The 23,787-nt window shown below is 49.1% G+C and overlaps 1 protein-coding gene and 2 pseudogenes across 3 annotated transcripts in view; 2 read left to right on the forward strand and 1 right to left on the reverse strand.

Moving 5' to 3' along the window:
- The window catches only part of ATL3 (atlastin GTPase 3), a 59,394-nt gene extending 45,290 nt beyond the window's left edge, over positions 1-14,104 (forward strand). Inside the window, exons 9-14 of one of the 3 annotated variants that reach the window (XM_045297133.1) lie at positions 3,948-4,075; positions 6,439-6,495; positions 7,513-7,584; positions 7,930-8,361; positions 8,919-9,003; positions 9,256-9,347. In XM_045297133.1, the coding sequence (XP_045153068.1) occupies positions 3,948-4,075; positions 6,439-6,495; positions 7,513-7,584; positions 7,930-8,361; positions 8,919-8,978 (749 nt within the window). In that variant the 3' untranslated portion in view covers positions 8,979-9,003; positions 9,256-9,347. Of the gene's footprint in view, positions 1-3,947; positions 4,076-6,438; positions 6,496-7,512; positions 7,585-7,929; positions 8,362-8,918; positions 9,009-9,255 lie in introns of all 3 variants that reach the window. The other 2 variants (XM_045297132.1, XM_045297131.1) reach the window with 2 other exon arrangements.
- LOC115872022 lies at positions 967-1,143 on the forward strand (annotated as a pseudogene).
- Positions 14,105-18,981: 4,877 nt separating the features above from the next.
- LOC101647260 lies at positions 18,982-20,045 on the reverse strand (annotated as a pseudogene).
- Positions 20,046-23,787: the final 3,742 nt, after the last annotated feature.

A 23,787-nucleotide genomic window follows, 5' to 3' on the forward strand; every position in this document is an offset into this window, starting at 1 on the left:
TCCTCCCCCTGCAGAGGCTGTCCAACCCGGCGGCCTCCCTCTTACGCAGCTCTGCTCTGCTCTCATCACACCGTGGCTGTCCTCCCTCCAGGCAACAACAAGGTGTCTTCTGTGTCGCTGTTGCTCGGTGCCTTGGAGCCCCTTCTTAGAGTCCCTCTTCCCCGGGCCCTTCGTCTTTGTCGCTGTCCCTCTCCTACCAAGCGTGATGTCTCTTCTCCAGCAGCTGGTATCTCACACGTCCAGAGACAAAGCCTCGCTGTCTTCGCTATCTTCTTCCCAGACAGACGTGTTTGGCCTGTCGGCAGTCCATGACACTTGCAGTATTCGTCACCAGCCCCACATTTCAAACACATTGGTTCTTCAGTCTTCCTTCCGCGTTCAGGGTTCAGCCATTGCTTGCTTCAGAGCTGATTGAAGCTTCCATGGCCCGAGTCAGGTGCGCTTCAGTCCCCAACGTGACACCCTTGTTTCTCAACACTTCCAAGGGTGTGCAAGGAATGATCAAATCGAGAAATTTTAAAAAGGAGACAACTTTGACCGCTCCTTGTTTTGAGACTGACACCATGCTGAAAACATTTATAAAACATATTTTATTCAATCCTCACAGCATTTTTTTCCTACTATGAATTAAAGAATTTTAATCTCCATTGTTTTTTAGCAAAGAACATTCAGGCCCAGAGTTCGTAGGTTTGAGATTCTGAGCCTCAAACCTGTGCCCTTTCCAGCTCACACTGCTGCCTCATCTGTAAGTACTGAGAGTGGGCACACAGGGACAGTGATGCAAGCCATAGTATGTCCAGTCGACTCATTTGCATGTGGAATTGGAAGGCTGAAGAAAAATGGATGCATTTCGAATTACGGTGCTGGTGACCAATATTGACAGTACTGTACCGTGGATGACCCGAAGAACAAACAAATCTGTCTTGGAAGAAGCACACCTAGAATACGCCTTAGAAGGGAAGATGGGCACTGACCTGGCAGGGGAGACACCATGATCATGAGGGTGCTTTTCCCGGGGCGAGGCTCACCCATTGCACTCCCGATGTGCTGACCCCTGCGGTTTCCCCAAGTGTGGGAAATTCGACTGCATAATTTGTGGTAGTGGGGGACTTAGTTAGAAAGAGAGGTACAATTAATTCTGTACGCTTTCCTATGAGACGTTATTTTAACCTTACAAAGCTTTGGAAGTGAGCCTGGCTACAGTGTTTCTCTTTGACTCAAGCGGTTTTCTCTGGAAAGAGCTCATGGCAGTTGATCTGTGCTTCCGTATATCTTTGGGCAGAGCCTTGGCCAAGAACAGGTGCAACTTAAAGAGTTCAAGTCTTCTAACCCTAAGCTTACGAAAGGTCACTGAAGCTCCAGACTTGTCCCTGCCTCTGTGATCACCCTACCTGTTGACATGCTCTTTAGCTGTGAGGCTATCCACAGCTCTTGGAGCACTTGATGGCACGTGGTAGGGATGGAGGATGTGTTTGCTGAACGGGTGAATGAGCGCACACAGATAACAGGAAGTGAATTCAAACGAAATGAATGTGCTACTTCTGAGGTGCAGACAGTGGAGAGGCTGATTCAAGTTTCAGAAGAGTAGCTGTCTCAGACCTGCTGCTGCTGCTGACGTGACCTTCCTGGGGTTGGGCGGTTCCTCCGCACCTGGTCTTGTCCCTCTCAGGCTGGGACGTCGTGCTTGCTTCAGACAGACCTTTATATGGCAGACAGTGCAACGTGCCTGTTAAGACAAGAAACAAGATTCAGAGGTAGACACCCCCTTTTCAGATGTAAGCACCTTTAGGTGTTTTTTTTTTTTTAACATTTTATTAGGGGCTCATATAACTGTTATCGCAATCCATACACACATCAATTGTGTAAAGCACATTTGTACATCATTCTCAAAACATTTTCTCTCCACTTAAACCCCCGACATTAGGTCCTCATTTTTCCCTCCCTCCCCGGGTGTTTTTTTTTATTCTCTCCTCCGCCCCCAACTCCTTGAACATGGTCTGTAATGTGATGGTGTGACAAATCATGTTGAATGAATGAGATCAGAATGTCTCAATTTTGTAAATGAGGCTGTGTTAGTCTGGGTACTTTAGAGAAACAAATCCACAGAAACTCATGTATAAGAGAGAGTTTTATGTAAAGGTTAAGTGCACATCAAGAAAACATTCCAACCCAGTGCTGCCCAAGCCCACAAGTCCAACATTAACCCATATGTCGACACCAATCCACAAAGTCCTCCTCCATCTCACAAAACACACGCAGTGACACCGACTGCAGGAGGAAAGCCAAATCAGTGAACGTGTAAGCATCTCAGCACTGGCAGGGGTCTCCACACGGCTGCTCCAGCACCCAGGGCTGCATCGGGGTAGGTCCATGTGGCTTCTCCTCAGGGATGTCTTGCAGGCAGTGAGCCTTGCCAGCTGAAGCAGGGAACTGGCTAAGGCAGCTGCACCCTGGTCCGACCATCACAAAGCAAGAGACCTGAGAACTAGAAAGGTGCGGCTCACTGAGTTATTTATGCCTCCGCCCTTCAATTAACCCCACCTGTGTTTATCGGCCAGGTTGGCACAATAAACTAACTATATCAGAGGCCAAGGGCCAGGACAGCACTGAAGAGTTCTCTCACTGATGTAAGCTGAACCCGCCCACCCAGGCGATAACTTCATTACCCAGGAACCCAGGGCGATGTGAGAAGGAAATGTCAGTGGAATTCTTTGGGTTCTAATTCCCCCGTCTCTTCATAGGAGGCCTGGCTGCTGTTGTGGTAACACTTTGGGTTGCTAACTACGGGGTCAGCAGTTAGAAATCCCCATTCGTTGGTGCTGAGGGAGAAAGTGGGGCTTCCTACTCCAGGAAAGAGTTGCAGTCTCAGAAACTCAAGGGGTGTACTAGCCTGCCCTGTTGGGTCGCTGTGAGTTGGCATCGATCCCCTAGTTGTGAGTAGTGACTGTTCTTCAGAACTGGATTAGCTTTGAGGTACTGCCCCTGACGCGGCAGAGAATCTGTCACCTCCCCCTAAGACAGGTAGGCAGTGCTTTCAGCCAAGAGGGCTTTGCGAGGAGCCCATCGGGAATGAATGCAGCAAACCCATGAAAGCCAGAACCTCTGTAGGTGGAAGCCTGTCAAGAGGACAACGCTGATGTGGACGCAGATGGCGGGCGAGTAGCAGGAAAGGCCCCCTCCAAGGTGGGAAGTCCGAGAGACTGGAAAGAAGGCAGCCTGGGAGGTAGGGAGTGGGGGGGGGTGTGTCTCCACGAGCCTGGAGCTTGCGGGCACCACCCTTTTGTTTGCACCAAAGGCAGCGAGCACAAGAAAAGCCAAAGGAGAACCCATGTTTTTTTTCTACGTTTTTTAAGTGTCAGCACTGGGCCAGGCCTCAGCCAGCCGGAGGCGTTAGTAGCTGGTATTTTGAACACCTTGTGTATGGAATTTGTTTTTTAAACGTGAACTTTCTGGATAGGCTGGAGAGTAGAAACATCTCCCAGACTGCAACCCGGACTGCAACCCTCTTCTTTACGGCTGCTTCACTGGAGAAAGGAAGAGAAAGGTTTGTTAGGGTAGAGACTCCGAAAAGCCAGCCGGAGGCCCTCCTTACCCCACAGTGTTCAATACAGCAACCCAGTCAGGCATTGCCAGCGAGTCTGTGCTTCATCCGCCGAGCCACCAGACCCCCTTAAAGATAAACCCCCACCCCACTGCCTTGTGGGCCGCCAAGGCCACCCGTCTTTACAGGAGCCTCATCTTCCCTTCTCAGAGCAGCTGATGGGCTCAAACCACTGACCTTGTGGTTAGCAGCCCAGTGCATAACCTACCAGGACTCTGTTCCCTGAAATGGAGCCACCGCCAGGTGGTCGCCTGTGAGGACTGTGTTTTGTGCTTACGTGAGTGCAGTCCGGCTGGTTGCGCCTGCTCCCCTCACTTTCCTCCTCCTCTCTCTGCTCCTGGCACAGATATTGCCAGTGAGTTCAAGGAGCAGCTGCAGACGCTGATACCCTTCGTCCTGGACCCCGCTCACTTGATGGAGAAGGAGATCAATGGCTCGAAGGTCACCTGCCGGGGACTGCTGGAGTATTTTAAGGTGACGATGGGCTTTCATGACTGATGGCTGGACTTTTGGGGAGGGCTGCAAGGAGTGGGGGAGGTTAATGTCAGCTAGGAAGTGAAGTAACTGGAAAAATGTTTTCTTTCCAAGCTCAAGGGGCGAGAAAGTCTCCTTGGGGCAGGACGTGAGAAGCACTTTGAGAGACTTCCCTGTCTTTCCAGGAGTGAGCCACTGGGTGGCAGTATCTGCCCAACAAGCAAATGGAAGTGCTTTGCACTCGTGTCCCTGGAGGTCAAGTACCAGCAGTCAGGGCTCACTTAGCACTGCCGGTTTACACAGCCCCACCACTCTATTTGCCCCGTAGTGTTCTGGACATGGTCCCTCACTCTCAAATGAGCGAACTGGCCCTATGGTCAGCAAACAGTCTTATTGGGACGTAATCCGCCTTTCAGCAAGCAGTTCAGTCGAATCAGGAAGAGTTGTACACTCATCACCACGGTCAACTTTAGAACATTTTCTTCTTTTTTTAATTATAAATCATTTTACTGGGGACTCTTATAACAATCCGTACATCAATAGCATCAAACACACATTTGTACATCTGTTGCCATCATTATTTTCAAAATCTTTTCTTTCTGTTTGAGCCCTTGGTATCAGCTCGTTTTTTTTTGCCCCTTCCCTCCCACCCTCATGGACACCCGATAAATTAGAAATGATTATTTTCATAACTTACATGGCCTGCTGTCTCCCTTCATCCACGTTACTGTTGTTCAGCCCCCTGGGGAGGTGGTCTGTTATTATATGTCATTGTAATCAGTTCCCATTTTCTTCTTCTTCTTGTTATCAGCCCCTCATTTCCCCCCAGCTTCTGCCACACCCTCAAGAAGCCATGAATCCAGTTACTGCCTCTAGATCCACCCCTCCTGGGTTCCATGCACTGAAACACAGAACCAACACGCTGACAGCCAGGACAAGACAGAATGGGGGAAACCTCAATAGTAAAAAGAAAGCAGGAAATATTAAAAAGTAGAACAACTTTGAAATGGGCCCAAAGAGAGGTCAAGTGATAAAGGTGGTCCCCTTTAACCTGTCTACATCTGACCCAACCCACGCAAATTCTGGGTCAGAAACCACCTTCACGCCCTGCACCTGCAGCTCTTGAAAGCATTTGCAAAGGCTTGGAGCCTGCCTTGCGCCCAGGGAAGGCGAACTAAGGTCCCTGTGCACCTGTTCCAACTGACCTGAGCCAGCCTGGGCAACAAGGTGGTAACAGGTGCTTGAATTCAAAGCCTAAGGGAGCTGGTGATGGAAATTTTCAGAAGCCTTCCTGCCCTTCCAGGGGTGAGCCACTAGGGAGGTGGCAGTATCTATCAGTCCAAGAGTCCAGTGGCTGTTCCCTGCCCTTTCTGAGACGTGATTACCATGGCCTGAGGAAGATGGCTCCTCAAGGAGACGGTGTGGCCCCTAGATGTGACGGGACTCCCGCCGGTGGATGGTCCCCACCTGCCTGCCCGCAGGTAGTGGTCCAGCCAGTGTGCATGCGGAGTCTGCTGGAGACCCTGGCCTCAGGGCTTGTGCTGCTGGCGAATGGTGCTAACCCTGACCACTAACATGCACTGGAGGAGGTGTGTTGTGTTGTCGCTAATTCCTTGTAGTATTATATAAAAAAAATAAATTGCGCGGACGGAGGGTGAGGGGACCAGCCCCCACCCGCTGCTTGAACTCACTGGTTCAGTAATACTACTTCTGGGTTCAGTAATGCACAATTGTACGGTTGAGATATATAAGCATTATATTAAAGTCATCGAGAGCATGAGAGATAATACAATAATACAGTCAGGCATGATACATAGCAACATTGCTCACCTCAGCCCAGCTTGGTGGTCCACGTGGAGAGAGGGGGAAGGGAAGGAGGGTAAGGGAAACAGGGGAGAGGGGAGTAACCAGGGAGTGAGGAGCAAGGAGCTCAGAGTCAGAGAGAGTCAGAGAGAAGTCCTTGAAGTCTTACACCTATATACCTTTTGGGGGCAATCCAGCCCACTAATTACAGGTAAAGACATACGTCACAGGAAGGGGTCACAGGAAGGGGCTGCACTATAGGTTACACAGCAATGAGTGGGTGGTCTAGGGGGTGGTCTCTGGGTCTCCATAGGAACATTATCAGTAGGGTGCAAACCCCTCCTACAGGAGCCTGTCCATTGTCCCCAGAGGCAGGGAGCAGGCCCACCCCTGTGGAGGGATGAGACAGCAGTCTGGCAGCAAGGATCTGACTTCTCCCCACAATTCCTGGTGGCTCATCTCATCTAGGCCCTTAGGAAAATAAGCGCACTCGAGTGACTCACTGTTTCCAAAGTGAAATGTGTGCCCGAAGTATGACCCCTTTCTGTTTCTTTTCTAAGGCCTATATTAAAATTTACCAAGGAGAAGATCTGCCTCACCCCAAATCCATGCTGCAGGTAAGCAGCCTCGGGACACCACGCACGGGTCTGTGGCCCACCAGGACGTGCCGAGTGCACCCAAGGCAGAGCCCTTTGGCATCGATTGCTGCAGCTCTCCTTCCCCCTTCGGCGGGTGGACGTGGGGGTGGGGGGGGGCAGCCCCGGCGGGGGTCTGTTTTCAGCGCTCTCCGCAGTGGCATGGCTGGGTCCTGTTTTATCTGAAACAAAGACCACTGCTGCTCGGGCTTGGGCTTCTCACCAAACGTACTTTGGAAAACCTGGCCTGATTATGCTCAGGGGGAAGAAGCCAAGCTCGGTATGTCAGACAGGCCTGCTCTAAGAGCACATGTCCTGACACGCCGTGTGTACTCACCGGGGTGCTGGTTTCCTGGGGCTTTTCGGTCCTCAACCAACAGCAGTCTTTTCATTGTGCCGTGCCGTGTACATTCTGATTTGCCCATGGTGGCCAGTCAGACCAGTTGTTGACAAATGTGGGTTTCCTTAACAACAAACCACTTTCATAAGTGGTCGCTAGAGCCCGGCACTGACGTTGCCAAAGAAACTGTTTTCTTATATTGCCTTAATGCCATTTCTTGTATCTGGTGCTGAGGCAAAGAAAGTTGTTCTCCATAGGTTTGGGGAGGTTCGCTTAGGCCAGTTGTTTTCAGCCTTCCTAATGCCTGACCCTTGAATACAGTTCCTCGTGGTGGTGACCCCCCCAACAACAGAATTATTTTTGTTACTACTACATAACTGTAATTTTGCTACTGTTACGAATCGGACGATCCCTGTGAAAGGGTCGTTTGACCCCCACAGGGGTTGTGATCCATAGGTTGAGAACTGCTGCTGAGGTTAAAGATTCTCATGTATAAACTGAGCTTTTTAGTTCATGCTTTATTTCATGAACTAGACTTTGGTAAATTAGGATCTCACAGAAGGGAGGGGAGTCAGAAAGGGAGAACGGGGAAGAGGCCAGGAGGAAACTCGACGGGTTTCTCTCCAAGACCCCTAACTCCCGCTCTCCTCTCTTTAAAGGCCACCGCTGAAGCCAACAACCTCGCTGCTGCAGCCTCTGCCAAGGACATTTACTACAACCACATGGAAGAGGTACGTGCGACAGAGGCCTTATCTGCAGTAGCCCGAGCCCCTCACCCACCACAGCGGGCCAGACTCGTCCTGTTTGCAGTCTGCCTTGAGGTGATGAGCAACCCAGCTGTGTTCAACTGGCCAGGTGATGGGCCTGCAGCCAAGCACTTTAGGAGAGTTGGGTGTCACTCAGTACCACCCGGGACCATTGAAATGTGCTTGTTGGGTGATTGAGCCCAGCCGGGGGATTGGTCTTGAGAGTCACTTGAAAGTTAATCTCGGAGACCTTTTAAAACCGGCCAGGCCTGCCCGTGTCTCGGGACCCTGGTCTGGGGAAGGGCTGATGAGCGCCTCTGTTCTCCTTAGATCTGCGGGGGAGAGAAGCCGTACCTGTCCCCAGACATTCTGGAGGAGAAGCACAGTGAGTGCAGACAGCTGGCGCTGGAACACTTCAAGAGGACCAAGAAGATGGGGGGCAAGGAGTTCAGCCTCCGCTACCAGGAGGAGCTGGAGGAGGAGATCAAGGAGCTCTACGAGAACTTCCTCAAGCACAACAGCAGCAAGAACGTCTTCAGCACCTTTCGCACGCCCGCCGTGCTCTTCAGCGGCATCGCGGCCCTCTACGTGGCCTCGGCCCTCACTCACTTCGTGGGCCTCGAGGCCGTGGCCCAGCTGTTCAACTGTGTGGTGGGGCTGCTGTTGATCGCGCTCCTCACCTGGGGTTACATCAGGTACTCTGGCGAATACCGGGAGCTGGGCGGAGCCATCGATAATGCTGCAAATTTGGTATTAGAGCAGGTGAGTGGCCCTGGTGGACGGGGGTTGGGGGGATGGTGGACAGGCCTTGGCGCTCATGCTGTGAAATCGCTCTGAGGGGAGAATTTCGTTCTGAAAGAAGGCCCGAGACCTTCCCTGACCATTTTCTCCTGATAGAGGGCTAGACGTTGGGTTGCTGACAGCCTCGTTGGGCCTTCAGACCCCCGGGCTGCTTGCTCTGTGGGAGGGAGAGGAGGCTGGCTGCCTCCACGAAGACAGAGTCTCCAGAGCGCTCTATCGGGTCGCCGTGACCGTGAGTCGGAATAAACTCGAAGACATGGGGTTAGGCTACTGATATTTTTTCCTAATACTTTGCCTTCCTGCCTGAAAACCTGCCTCCTCGGGACATACTGTTATGCATCTTGCAGGCAGCGTCTGATGATCCACTCTTCAGACACATCCCCTGTGTGTTTGTTTCCCCTCCCAAGGTTGACTTGCTTCCCTGAAAACCAAGTGCTTTGAAAACTGAGCGTAACACAGTTTTCTGTGTTGTGTTGAGTAGAGCCGGTTAGAGACTGGCTGCCGGCTCCTTCCTTTAGAAATCACCGTGCGTTCAGGCTTCAGCAGGATCGCCTTCTCAGAGAGGCCCGAGACTCTGACCGGTTTTCTGAGTAGCCCGGACAGGTCAGGTAGAGACAAGAAGCTGGGGAGGAAACCCAGGGAGCTGCCCACCGGGCCTGCCCGCACCTACCCCTCCTACAGAGCAGTGCTCAGGAGCTCCCTCTCCTGTCCCCACACCTATATTACTATCCCCTCCAGTCCGTCCCCCCCAGTCCGTCCTGTTTCCCCCACTCCCCACCCCCCCAGGTGGAGGGGGCTTTGACAATGATCTCCAAGTGTTCACTAAGTGACCTATAACCCGCTGGACTTTTGCAGGCTACTTCTTACATGTGTAATTCCACTCAAGCGGCTCTTCGGGATGCGATTGTTGGGAGACAGCTGGCAGTGGAGAGGAAAGCTCAGTAACACCTGCATAGGCGGAGCCCACGAGAGTCCGTCCGGTCCCCTCCTGATGTCGCCTGGGTTTCTGCCACTGCCCCAGGTCCAAGTCCAGGCCCAGAGGAGACGGAGGGTGACCTTGACACCACCCCGGATGAGCTGACGCTGGCGGCACTGTAATAAACGGACGGCCTCGCCTGGGCCCTCAGCTCCTTAGCCACACCTCCACTTCTGCTGAAAGCCTTGCTTTCCTTGCTGTGTGACCCCAGCCTCTGTCTGCTTTCTCTCTGCTCTCTGCTTGGTGCACTTGATGGGGAAAGGTGACAGGAGACGACGACGGGATGCAGCTTGAAGCCCTTCCTGTGCCACTTAGTGCCTTTGAGACTGAGCCTGAGGTTTGGGGGTGTGGTAGGGATGGGGGACGACCTCCAGGAGGGTGCTGTCTTTGGGGTGACATTTACCAGGTGACTGTTTTGTTTTTAAACCTTAGTTTTTTGAGGAGATAGCTTTTTTTCTTTAAGTTTTTCAGACTCACAAATGCTTCAGAATTTCCAGACTGGCTGATCGCGATGCCATCACTCTGTTACTCGAGACTCCTCATTCAAGTAGACCGGGCCCTGAGACGGGCGTCTTTACTCTCTGGGCTGACCGGGGGATTGCAACATGCTTTCCGGAAAGGATGGCAGACAGGCCTGAGTGGCTCACAGTCAAGGATTGCACTGGGTGCTTGGAGCTTGAGTGTGACCTCTGATAGGTCACTTGAGTTTGTTGTGCCTTGGTCAGGTTCAGGAGGGTGTATATGTATGTATGTATACGTATGTGTGTGTGTATACACCTAGACACTGTACATGCATACGTACTATACGTGAATTATCACTTGAGAATCCTTGCCTTTTTTTGTCTTTTTGGTGAGTTCTTCATAAGGACTTACTAAAGATTAGAGGGGAAGCAAGTTACCACCTCTCGCTGCCTTTAATTGATAACGTGTTTCATGTGGCTTAGTAATTCCCATCTGCTTTCTCATATGCACTGTCCAATGTACTTTCCATATGAATGCTATAATTGCTCATTTTACTCAGTAAATGTTCTGTTTTACTTTGGAAGCTTCACTTGCCACTATTTGGTAGCTTTAAAATCGCTTTGGCCCTGTGCGGTTCAAAGTCCTACTTTTAAACATAGACAACACATCGAAATATCTAAGAATGTCTCACTGGTTGCTTTGATTGTGTCTGAACCTGTGTTCCTCAATTGGTTGTCTTTTCCTTTGCTTTGTGAGGGTGAGCTATGGCTCTAAAGCAAAAACACACCCAACCACCTCTTAAAACTAGCCTGCAAGTATTTACATAAACATTCGGGTTATGAGTCTTAATTTTTCATGATAATCTTTCTCCTGGGAGAGAGATTGGAGGCTCAAGGCAAATCAGAATGAAAATTTCTCACGTGGAGTATAACTGGGAGAGTACATTTCACACGTGGAGTATGACTGGGAACTGGGGAAAAACGGCTCCTTTCGTGTGTAAATCTAAGGCTTTTCTTGTGACCACTTTAACCTATTACAGCTCAAGTGTTTTTTTAGGTCCCAGATTAATTCCAAGCATTTGGTTGTTTTTGTTTTTTTTTCCTTCCCCGTAATTCATGCCACCGTGCCCTGAAATCCATGCTGTTTTATTCACTTGCTGTTGGACTTATCGAAGTGTATCCTTGTTGTAAGAACTGTTAAGTGCATACGATGAGAGTAAGCTTTGGCAGTTCCTTGGAAGTGTGCAGCCGCAGGTGGCCTCACCTCTCAGTAGTGAGCTTCACAAATGCTGATGCACTTTGCTCTTTCCATGGCTTCCATCAGAAAGTGTATCCATTTCAGGGTATTTAACTGTCAAAAGCAGTCTGCTTTTAATGGTGAGAAAAGTTATGTCCCAAACATAGTCCCTAACACTAAAGTGTTAGCCTCCCCCCTCCTAAATGTGTGCCTGCGAGGTCTTTCAGAAGCTGAGAGACAGAGTGAGGCTTTTAATGAATAGATTTACTGAGGGTGGTGAGGTTTGTAGGGAACCAGAGATCCAAGGACATGAGGTGGAAGGAGTTTAGGATAGCCACATAAAGAAAGGTCAGAGCTGGCCCTTGGTCTAAGCCAGAGAATTAGCTGACTCAAAAAAAAAAAAAAAAAAAAGGTATAGAGGCCACAAGAACCCCCGTCTCAGGAAAGAAGAGAGGTTTCAATACAGACCCCCTAGCAAACTACAGTAGGGTTTGGCACGGAAAGGGTTCCTAAGGGTTTCTCCAGCTGCTTTTATTGCCCTGGGAAAGACTGGTGGAAAGGGTCAGAGGGCAGGTGTCCGGAAGTGGACTACAGAGGTTGAGAGCCAGACAGGGTATTTATGTCTTTGGGACATCTGTAGATTAGATGTGAATGAATCCCTCACATCTTTCTGGCGGATGTCGATAACCCCGGTGGGCCAGACGCCAGTGTTGTAGGGGCGGAGGTCACTAACTGGGAAGATGGGCGGAGGGAGGGCACTTTGTAAACGAAAAGATGCCTTCAGTAAGCTGTCGATGGACCCTAGAGTGGCAATGTTTGATTTAGTTACCTCTTAGAATTGAGCTACTGTTCAATTTCACCACCTCTATTTTGGTATTATGAAGAAATAATCATGGCTTAATTACCCCAGGGAGGCTTATTTTTGATATACGGCTTAATTATTCAGCTTCTGGAAACTTTCCCCTGAGGGGAATAGTAAGGGTTCTTTGGAGTTTTCTGTTTAACCATGAGTTTCTGTCTTCAGATCAGCTTTTAAAAACGAGATGCCTTCTGATTGCTGACTGTGAGTAGTCATGCCAGGGGGATGTCTATCCCCAGCTCGAAGAGAATGCCTTGACCTCTTAGCTTCCCTCAGCCTGTAAGTTGCAGGCCAGCGACAGACATGCGGGGGAACATGAGTGAGTGCTGGTGGCTCTCTCGCCCAGGAGGCCTTTCCCAGGCAGCTCGTTCCTAACACTCCCGAATAGTATTCCTGTTAACATGTAAATGGAGGTTTCCACAGTTCTGTTCAAATAATTCATTTAAGAAGTTGGAAATGTTGCTGAGATTTTTTGTTGTATTCTTCCAGTTATCTTACTTATAGTAAAAATAAGAGAGACTCAGTGTGACACTGAGAAGTCTTTCGGGATTTGCAGATAAAATCTGAAGGATGAAACTACCAGGTGTAAGTGTAAAACCATCCTCAGAGTCCTATCTCTTCTGAGCAAGAATCTGCCCCAGGAGGCTTAGATTAACACCAGCCCGGGTGCTTGCCATTGGCCTGTGAGCGTTGGTTCCTGTTTGCTCTCGTCTCCACTGGAAATGGAAGGCTCCGCCGGCAGTGGTGAGCCGCAGGGCGTGTACAAGTGGTGCCTGGGATAGCGGGAGCTTGGATGAGTGCAGACACAGGTGTGAGTTACAAGGAGGTTTGTTCAAAGCTGGCCCAAAGTCATAAAGCACAAATGCTTTTATTTTTGTAACCAGATTTACTTTGTAGACACTTCAATATGCAAGAACGTTCTCACAGAACTCCTTTGTTCTTAAGATTTATAATCGGGGGTGATGTGCTAGTTCCATCTAAGGAACCAGCATGGGCCACATCATTCTAGCTTACATCGGATCCAACAATGGTTCAGCCACGGAAGACAGGCCCGTTAGGGAAAGTTCAAACTATCTGTGTGCCATTTTTTCTCCCTCCATCTCCTTTGAAACAGCTTTTAAGCCCATTGTAAAAGAATTTGCAACTGAATGAGAAAATCATATTGGAGGTACATTTTGGATGTTGGCTCTCATCTATCCTGGCAAACGTGTGTTAAAACGTTTAGATTCCCATTCTGGTACCCCAGTTATTGACTCAGGCAGGCCATTGGTGTTAGGGCCCTGGAATCACCATTTTTAGAAACAGCAGGTGTTCAAAGTTGGCCACAGAGACTGTCCCAGGGGGTGGAAAGTAGCAAGGAAAAAGTGCCATCCAGGGTGGTGGGGGGCAAGTGGGAGCCCCGAGGTTTGGTTCAGGTGACCTCCTGCCAGATTCAAGCCCTGTGAGTTGGCCACGTTCCGAGTAATAAGGATGCCTTCCAATCAGGAGGAGGATGTAAACTCCCAGCGCGGGTTTTTCTAAATGAATTTGTCCTCGTGCCTTCTCTGAAACCTGAATGTACAAGAATCCCATTTACTAGTAGATGAACTTTGTTGACTTTAAAAAGTTATTTTTCTTTTTAAAAAGCAAATTCAGCACTGTGGCTGGATTCCCTAAGTCTCTCTACGTATAAAACCTTGAGCCCCAATAAAAACAATGGACAAAATTGAACGACCGAACCATGACTGATCATGGAGGACCTAAGTACCCCCTCGTCAGGAACTTTTCAAAAACGGAAGCAGGGTCAGAGAGGCTTTGGTAGAAAGTGGTTCCTTGGGAAGGAATGTTACGTGCCAGAACCAAAAATTAAATGAGCTATGACCAAGGAAACGTTGCATTTGATTCCCAAAGCATTTCTGCTTTACATGCTGCCATTGACTTAATCCTTAAAGGAGTTCATCTTAATCTTGGCCACACCGGGTTTTTCTGTCAGACATCTTTTGTCTTTGTTTAAAAAAGAAAGGAAAAAAGCTTGTGAAATGTATGCTAGATCCCTGTTCCAATGCCTTTAAATTTCAGTATCGTTGTAAAAGAGTGCAATGGGGTGAGATGCTGCTGCCCGTCTGTTAAAAGCATGTTTCTGTTGCACTCCTAAAAAGGTCATCCAGCGGAATAAAGATTTCCAGCACCTCGTCATTGCTTTTTCTTGTCTGCCCGGTAACATGGCCAGGTCTGGAATATGTTGGTTTGGGCTGGGCAAGCTCTGTGACAAGTGGATGGGCTCTGCCAGAGAGGTGACGTGGGTGTCCTCTGCAGGCTTTCTCAGCTCTAGAAAGAATCTGCGGTAGAGTGTTGGGAAGGTGGAGCTGCCACCACTCCTGCTTTAAAAAGCCACATTTAATTAACACGGATCTTGGGGGAATTCTTGAATTTGCAGCTCGTTTTAAAATCTGGTTGCCCCACCCACAGCAAATGGCTCCCTTTTGTTTTTTGTTTTTTTTTAAATGGCTCCCTTTTGTAAGAGGAAGTAAAACTTCCCAAAGCTTTCCACTCCGTGACAACCTTGGAGACCATGGGTTTGGGGGAGGGGGGTGTTGAAGAGGATTCCTGGAGTGACGCACATTGCATTTAGCCCCACATTGAAATGATTCGTCCTGGTATGAAACCCATACTGGCCGTCCTTCCCTTGAGGGCGCACTTGAGCCTGCATCTATTCACTCTACTGGGGTAGGAGGGAACATGCGTGGAGCATTCTGGGAGAACACAAATTCAGAACTTCAGTCCTACCATTGATGCCCCCACATGCAGGAGGAGGCAGGGCCAGTGGTGGGAAGGAGGCTTGCAAATGCAGGGTTTGCCATCCGTGCCTGGGCATTTTTGCCTTTGGTTATTGTTAGTCTGCAGAGAACAGAACCAGCTAAAGCCAGAAAAGGACAAGTCCTTGACGTGGCTCCTGGTGGAACTGATGTCTAGGGTTACGCTGACCTCAACCAGACACCAGGGGGGTTCTTCATGCTTTGGGGGGGCCTCGTGGCTCTTTGTGCTCACAGATGGCCTTCTGACATGCTGTTGGGCAGGACAGAAACAAGTGGCTTCCCAGGTTGATACTATTCCACTGGACTGTTCCCAGAGAAAAGGGATTTTAAAGTGCAAAACAAAAATGTGTGTGCGCGTGTCAGTGTGCGGAGCTTGATTCCAGAGGCGGTTTCTGATTCCAGGGCCAGCCGGGCTGTCCTGACCGCTGGTTCTGTGATGTCTTAGTGTCCCTCTTACCAAGCTGGGTCCTAACGGCCTTTGTGATGGCTTCAGAGGACTCCCAGGTAAAATCCACGATTACAGGCTGTATGAAGGAAGTTAAGTTGTCATCCAGTGAGAAATGCTCAGATTTGAGTTGTAACGTCTGCTCATGAATGCCCATAGGGGCCCACTACTCTGCTGAACCCTGAACTGTGAGTCATTTGGCCTTGAAGTGCCCAGAGGCACCTCACTCTAGTCAACCACAGCAGCCCAGAGTCACTTAGCACCACTTGGGTGCCCCGCCCCCACTCCACAAGCCAGCATCCTCTCAGCTTCCCTGGGAAAGCCCATGCTCTGGCCTCTGGTTCTGCTGCTCTCTGAAGGTACAACTGTCTGAGCCAGGAGGTTCACTGCGGGAACCTTGGGTCCAGAGGACACGCTCAACTCCTGGCTCTTGTTGGTAATGAAATCTGCTCAGAGGGCTCATTTTCCAGCAGGATGGTTCCATGTAATCCTGCCCGTTGACTCACAAGTGCATCTTAGCAGAGCCAAGCAGGAAAGGGTCATTTGGAGGGAGTTTGAGACTGGCTAGAACAGCCCCATTCAATAATAACTGACTGCCCCTGCCGGTCCAGTGCCATATTGATCCACATCTTGGCCACGTGCCCCCATGTGCCAGGGGCATGGGGTTCTGTGATGGGCATTTTCACCAGACGCACGGGAGTCACCAGCTCCAGTGCAGACCACCACACATTTTCCTCTGCCCTCCCCTGAACGGGCCAGTGAGCCAACCTGAGCCGTGGAATGAGCAAGCCGGACTGTTGCCCCTGCTTCGGGATGTGCAGTGTTCCATAGGAGGAAGCAGAGGTGGCTTCCTTGCAGGTATGTGTCGCAGAACCTCTTCAGGGCTTCTCAACAGGGATGCGTTAAGGGTTAGGGGAAATATGTGCACTATTGAAGGCAAAGAGGCTTACGAAGGCTCAATGTCATGAACAGGAGGGTAGACTGAATCGGGGAAATTATTTTGAAGCGATAATCTGGGTTGGGGATTAATATTTTAGATTAATGGGCCAGGGAGAAAGTAAATCTAAAACTTAGGATCGTTTGTTTGCTCACGCACTTCCTGAAGAAACGGTGTAACAAGGAGATGCAAGGTTTTCTACAAGTAGTAGCGATGTATAGTCCATGGTTCCCAGAGGAAGGAACTTTAGATGTAGAGACCTGGGCAGAAGTCGGGACAAACAACAGAGTGGGGGAGAATATTCCCGTGGGAACCTGGTCTCTGTGGGCTCAAGTTAAAATGGTTTTAGAACCTCTACAGACAGGAAGAAGAGGGTTGGTCCAGGGAGAAGTGTTTTGTGAGCTATCCAGATTTACAAAAGCAAGCTAAAGTCCCCGAGTGAGTGAATTAGGTGAAAAAACTGAAGAAGGGACTGATTTCTAAGGCCTCTGCTTCTGAACAAAACCTCATGGCCAAAGCCTCCCCACACCCAGAGGACTTCAGCTTCCAGAAGCTTAAAGGCTATAAGGCCTTAGAACAGTGGTTTTCAACCTTCATAATGCCGTGACCCTTTCATACAGTTCTTCATGTGGTGACCCCCAACCATAAAATTATTTTCATTGCTACTGCATCACTGTCATTTTGCTACTGTTATGAATCTTAATGTAAATATCTGATATACAGGATGTATTGCCATTGTTAAAAATTCAATATAATGAAAATGATTAATTTAAAAACAATATGTAATATTGTGAAATATTTATTTCTAATTACAAATAAATGCTTTCTGATGGTCTTAGGTGACCCCTGTGAAACGGTCGTTTGACCCCCAAAGGGGTCCCAACTCACAGGTTGAGAACTGCTGCCTTAGAGGAAGATTGTTTATAATAAAATAACAAATTCTAAACAAGGCTATAAAATACCTTTTCTTAAAAAAAAAACAAAAAAACCTTTTCTTTCAAAAGTAGAGACTGAGATAGCAGAGGAGAGAGATCTTAAGAAAAGACCAAAGGGAGAATGTCTGGTCATGGTAACATCGGACATTCTTTTTTTAAAAATTTCATATTTCATAAATGATACAAGATTTTACACATGTTCAGTATTTGCTATTTGTTTAAAGGGCTTTTCTCCATGAATCCTCCCTCCCTCCCTCCCACACACCCTGAAAGGATTTGCTCATTGCACTGTGCTGTGTCTTTTATAAAACCCTGCACAAACAGGACAAATGGGTTAAAAATAATTCATACAACTTAAAAAAAAAAGTCATGAGGGAAGGGGGCTGAGCCCGTGAGGAAGGGCAGGAAGTGGGGCCATGTACCCTTTCATTCCATCATGCCTGGTAGGGGTTGGGGGAGGGGGGGGAGCAGCAGCAATCCGGGCTGGCCTTCAACCTCTGCAAGGCACCTGGAGTCTGGGTTTGTCACTGAAAGTGTTTCTCTTCATACACAGTGATCCCAAGGGTGGAAGGAAAGAGAGAGAAAACCTGACCTTGAGGAGGGATGACTCGCGTGAAAGAAAAAAGCCAATCGCCTGTCTGGCAAGCCCTGTCCCTCTTTCCATCCCGCCCGACTCTAGTGCAAAACAGGATGGCAGATGTTGTCTGGAAATATGGTAGAAAACACTTTGAAAGAGTATACGAGTAATTCTTCTCTCAATTAAGATAAGAAAAACAGGGTGGCGACGGTAGGCTGAAGTCAGTCCTAGAAATGCATTCCTGTAGAAAGAGAAACTGCACCCTTTGGGATCCATATACTGCATTTAAAACCACTGACAGCTGGAGGCTGGAGGGCTCACAAACAAGGAGGAAGTGTGTGTCCGAAGAGGCAGTGCCATCTGGCTAGCCTGGAATGCGACCGCACAAAGCAGTTAACAGCAATGAAATTATTCTGGTTCGGAAATGGCTACAGAGCCATGATTTTAGCCAATCTGTAAACCTTACATTGTCCTGATTTGAAAATAGAGCTGAACACCCCTCCTCACCCCTGATTTCAGAGTTTGGAGGGGAAGGGGGCGATCAACGAAGGGGCAGGTAAATAAAAGAGGAAAATTCTCCCTCCGTGACGAGTTAGTGAAAAACAAAACAAAACAACCGCATGCAGTGTTGCCAGTGATTTCCAGATATTGGCCTAGAGCCCTGGGACATACAGACATTTACGAAGGGACCGAGGGACAATCTAAAGTGCCACTTATCTGCCACCAGTTAGTTTCAACTTATCATGATGATATTGTTGTTGTCGTGGGGCGTGGTTGGTGGCGGGGGGCGTGGTGGGGGTTCTTGGTGGTTTCTTCGCGGCTGGTGTGCTCAAAAACCACGTGAATGAATCCAGCTCAGACTGTTGGCCACCCACAGACCAGGGGCTTACAAAAGCAGCGTGGAAGATGGAAATACAAGCCAAGGGAATTTCCCATGAACTTTTTGAAGCCTCCATGTAGCTTGTGGATCTGTTTTGTGGTAGATTTATTTACTCTTGTACCAAAAATAAGAAAAGTTAAATGAAAAAGGAAAAACCGGTCGAGCTGAGTGGGGCGCTGGTGTGTTCTGTTTTGCTGACTTGCAAAGAAGATGCACGAAGCAAACACCCCCAGCATCACTGTCCCTGTGAGGCTCCCAACTGCGTAAATGCATCGTTCTCGTTCAGAAATCGGGATACTTAAGACAATATTCACGAAACCCTTTGAGACTTAGGTTCCACCATGCCTGATCCTTAGAGTTTAGCATTCATCCCTTTTCCCCTTAAGTTCCTTGTGTTTCTTTCAATTAAAGGTACCAATTCTCCGCCCCCATGTTGCTCCCAGCTTCCACCTGCAATGCTTTAATTACAAAGACAAGAGTTATAAACAGGTTGTTCTTTCTGCCGGAACTCTAGGGCTCTTTGCAGATCGGTCTTTTTCACCAGTTTGTCGAAGGGGCAGATGTACTTATAACGGGTCTCTCAGTCTCTTAAGGTCCATTTCTGCCTGAGCAATTGCATCCTTGAGTTGATTGTATTTCTCTGGGTCAAAGCGTGACTTTTTGGCTCCTTTATGAAAAAATAATAGGCACTGTCTGTCTCTGGCTTCTGGATAAACATATTCCTGGCGTGTCATTACAAAATATGCATACATCGCCATGGCACTTCCGTAAGTGATGAAGTAGGTGACTGGCTCCATGATGTCCCAGGAATATTCCCACCAGGTAAGCCGGGCCAGAATGCCAAACTGTGTGGCCATGTAGGCAAGCCCACCCCATAGCACCAAAGTGGTCCTCTTCCCAGCTTTTCTGCCAATCTCGATTCGTACCTCTTCCAGGGGAACCAGTTGCTCTCTGAGATCCTCTAGCCGTTCAATAAGCTCCCTATCTCTGTTTAGCTGGTGCTGCTCAGTGCACAATGTGGTGTAGAGCTGCTGGACTAGTGTCTTGACATCGTTCAAGGTCGCTGCATTTTCATGGCTTAAGAGGTCTCTTTTTGGTGGTCGCACATGGTATGTGAAATCATTGATGACCAGTTTAAAGGCATCCAGGAGGAGCAGGTCTGCCCCTGTTGAGACCGTGACTCGAACACCATCTGGTGAATAGACTGCAACTGTCGATTCCCCCGGTCTTCTTCTTGCAGTTGTCGTAAAAATACACCCACGGAGTCTGAGATAGGCTTAAGTGTGAACTGGCAGCGTTCCTGCTGGGATGGCAGTCTCTCTCACAGATAGCACAGGTAACCCGTTTTGATAAACCACTGTCACATCATCAGAGGGCACGGCAGTACTACAATAAACAACTCCCACATTCTGCCAGGAAGAAAGCCTCTGGTGCGCCGGTGGCGGCTGACGCCCAGCGCGGGGAAGCAGCCGGCAGTCAGCGCCCCGCAGCCGCCGCCCCGGGAGGAGAGGAGCAGGAGGAGCGATCTACCTGCGGCAGCCATCTCTCAACTGGAAACGGCGCCGGCCCAGGCAGCCCATCGGACATTCTTAAAAGGACTGTCGCTGGCAGCGCCCTGCAGCTAGGGGCAGGTCCAGAACTGGCTCTCCAAAGCCGGGCCTGTGTTGCTGAAAATTTGACTAGCAAAGAGAAGGTTCAAAAGCTTTCCCAGCATTCTGTTAAAATCAGAGAATGGGAGCCTCTGATGGAGAGAGCAGTAGGAATTTTATTAGGGAAATCTAGCATAAATACTCAAGGTATTCAAATTGTTACTGGAGTTATTGCTCAAGATTATGAAAGGGAACTTGAAACTGATTAAAGCCAAAAGTCCCTGGATTACAGAAAAGGGGGATCACTTAGGACAATGACTTTTGCTTCCTTACATTCCTATCGGTAAAACAAACACCACGTAGGATAGCGCTTCCAAAGAATCTAACCTCACAGGTCATGGAGTATTTGGTGGTGCAGGACCCTCTCCAGGTCATTAGTAATGGAAGGAAAGTTAACCGCACTGGGGCAGTGGCAGCGCTGTGGGAGGTTAGCTCTTCTTGGGCTGGCAGTTTGGGGATGGGGGTGGAGGGGGCGCACATGCTGGGAAGGCTGCCCAGTGGCATTCCGCGTGGAGGCTGGCCACAGCTTTCCAGGCCCCTGAGCACCTCCACAGCCAAGGGGGTCCCCGGGGGCCACTTCGGGACCACAGGCCGGGGCCGAGCCTGCAGCACCAGAGGATCAGGCCACCAGGCTGAGGCTGAGCGGCGGGCGCCGTGGGGCCCCTCTCTGGCTACCAGCGTTGCAGCATTGGGAACTGAGATGTGGAACTGTGGCGCGCTCCCCCGCGACCAGGTGGTCCTGCAGGTGCGGTATGCTGCTGGGCGGGAAGCAGGAAGGGCTTCCCACTCTGGGTCCTGGGAAGCCCTGCCACTCAGGAGGGAGCCTCTCCTTGTCGGACAAGGCCAGCGAGCTGGACAGGGCAACGCTGCAGAGACTGAAGAGGGAGTGCGGGACCTGCAGGCCCTGCTCCAGAACCGCCGCCGGGTGTTCGCGGTCCGGGATGGCCGTGTCCACCTGCGAGATTGGCGAGAGGAACCATTCCCATGGGCGACAGGGCCAGAGCCCAGGTGGTGGTGCCAGACACCGATGCCTTCAAGACCCACATTTAGATTTTCAATCACCCCCTAGCCTGGGCACAATTCAACGACTGGTGCTGGGCTGGGGGAGCTTGATCCCCTGAGCCTGGATTCAAAGTATTTCCCATAGCCTAAGTTCTGGTCCAGCTGTATTACTTATTGTCATGAGTTTTGCCTTGGCAGTCAGAAGGCTTCCAACATATAGAACGTGACCATGTGGCCTCAGTGGCCTTTTTGATGTAAAACAAAACAAAAGGGGGACATGTCGGAAACGGAGAAGCAGGAAGTGAGTGTGTGCAGACACCTTCTCTACCCTTGTCAGTAAGAGTCTGGTGGAGGGAGTTGGAGATGAATCCCAGTCACATTCTCCCAACTAAAAGTTACTCATTCCCCACAGCGTTCGTTCTCCAGTAATAATGCCAATTTTAAGATGCAAAGGGCCCCCACATTCCTTATTTATTGTCCAACTTTCATATGGATACGAGGCGATTGAAAATACCATGGCCAGGTGCACTTAACCCACAAAGTGATCTTCTTGCTGTTCAACACTTTAAAGGGGTCACGTGCAGCAGCCCTGCCCATGGCCATTGCTCTGGGTCATTGGCTTTCTTGACCTCTGCTTCCATGAGCACCGATGGTGCTCCAGCACCCTTGACAACTTTATCCTTTTCTCCGTGAATCGTGACGCTGTGCTGCTGTGGCATGGGCCCTTCTGGGTAGGCAGCGGATCCTTCATTTTCACCGGGGGTTATATTGTCCTCATTTACATAGTCCATAGTCGTTTCACTTATATGCATATCTTGTTGAATCCCGGGAAGGTACATAGCAGTCACAGCTGCAGCCCAGGACTACAGAAGAAGCCAAGTTAGTTGCAGTTTTCCTGGGAAATCTCAAACAACCTGACCCAGAGCAGCAAGCCCTCCGGTGTAGAAAACTAAGACAGGGGAGGGGAGGGGTCAGTAGAGCTGATGGTGATGGATAGACAACTTTTTAGAATCAGTGTAAGTGTGAAAGTGGATTGTGGTGGCTACAGCAACTGTTGTCAGTTTGAGAGTATTCAGAGTGAAGGGGTGGAGTTTAGCCTGTCCATCAGTTCACAGCTTAAAAAAAAAAAAACTTTTACTGGGGGCTCTGACATCTCTTATCACAATCCATACATTCCTCCACTGTGTCAAGCACATTTGCACATAGGCCGCCATCATCATTTTCAAAGCATTCTCTTCCCACTTGAGCCTCTGATATCAGCTCCCCATTTCTTCCCCCTCCCTCCCCTGCTCGCCCTCCCTCATGAACCCTTGATAAGCTATAGCTTATTTTTTCCATATCGTACATCGTCCTCACCCACTTTTCTGTTATTCGTCCCCTGGGAGGGGTTTCTAAGTTGATCCCTTGTGATCGATTCCCCTTCCCCACCACCACTTCCCTAATCCTCCTGGTATCTCTATTCTCCTTGTTGGTCCTGAGGGGTTTATCTATCCTGGAATCCCTGTATTTCGGACTCTTAGCTGTAGCAGTGTGATGCTCTGGTCTAATCCGATTTGTAAGGTAGAATTGAGGTCATGATAGGGGGGTGAAGGAAGTACCAAAGAACTAGGGGAAAGTTGTGTGTTTCATTGGTGCTATCCTGCACCCTGACTGGCTCATCTCTTCCCTGTGACCCCTCTGTGAGGGGATGTCCAATTGTCTACAGATGGGCATTGGGTCTCCAGTTTACAGCTTGATGACCTCATTTGGAGGTGCTAAGGAGATAAAGAGCTCACTGGAGGTGGGGCACAGGTACACTCTCTTAGAAACATTCCTGTTGAGAGGACACACAGAGCTACATACACTAGAACTCAGGAGCTGAAGGAGCCACGTGGAGATCACTGCCAGTGCTGAGATGTTTCTACTACCACTGGATCCACAAGACTTTCCACCTACTGGCCTGTGATCTTCCTGCATTCGGCATCATTGCATGGCTGCGTGAGTCTAAAGAATTTATGGACTAGTACTGACATATGGGGTAATATTGGACTTAGGGACTTGACCTGGACTGGGTTGAGATGTTTTCTCAATATTCACTTGTTCTTATATATAAAGCTCTTTCTTATACACATATGAGTCTCCCTAGATTTGTTTCTCTAGTCTGCCCAGGCTAACACATGGACGATATGTGAATATTATATCAAGAAAACTATTAAAAAAGAAATCAAGCTTGACCTATGGTGACCATGGGTGAAGAAGGATCAGTTTTTGCTTAGGGAGCACTGAGTTCATTTTAATGGTGGTGGAACCATTTGGAAGTGGACATCAATAACGGCTGTATAACACAGAGCATAATCAGTGGCACTGAATTATTCATGTCAACGTTGTTGAATTGGAGAATGTTTTGTTATGTATATTTTTGCCAAAATTGAAAAAAAATTACATGAATAGCTGTGACCACGAGGAAATAGAACACATTCTAAAACTGATGGCAGTAAAGGGTTGATTGTACAACTCTTCTTGATATGGTTGAACTATTAAAGTGTATAATATGTGGATGGAGTGCCAATGAAACTGTTAAAAAAGAAAGAAAACCGAGACAAAGTTAACTCCTCATGGTTGAGAGGAAATGGGTGAGTCTGGGTGCTTTAGAGA

Source organism: Echinops telfairi, unplaced genomic scaffold (assembly GCF_000313985.2).
Source record: "Echinops telfairi isolate 266 unplaced genomic scaffold, ASM31398v2 ScPeMD7_7417;HRSCAF=8455, whole genome shotgun sequence".
Classification (NCBI taxonomy): Eukaryota; Metazoa; Chordata; class Mammalia; order Afrosoricida; family Tenrecidae; genus Echinops; species Echinops telfairi.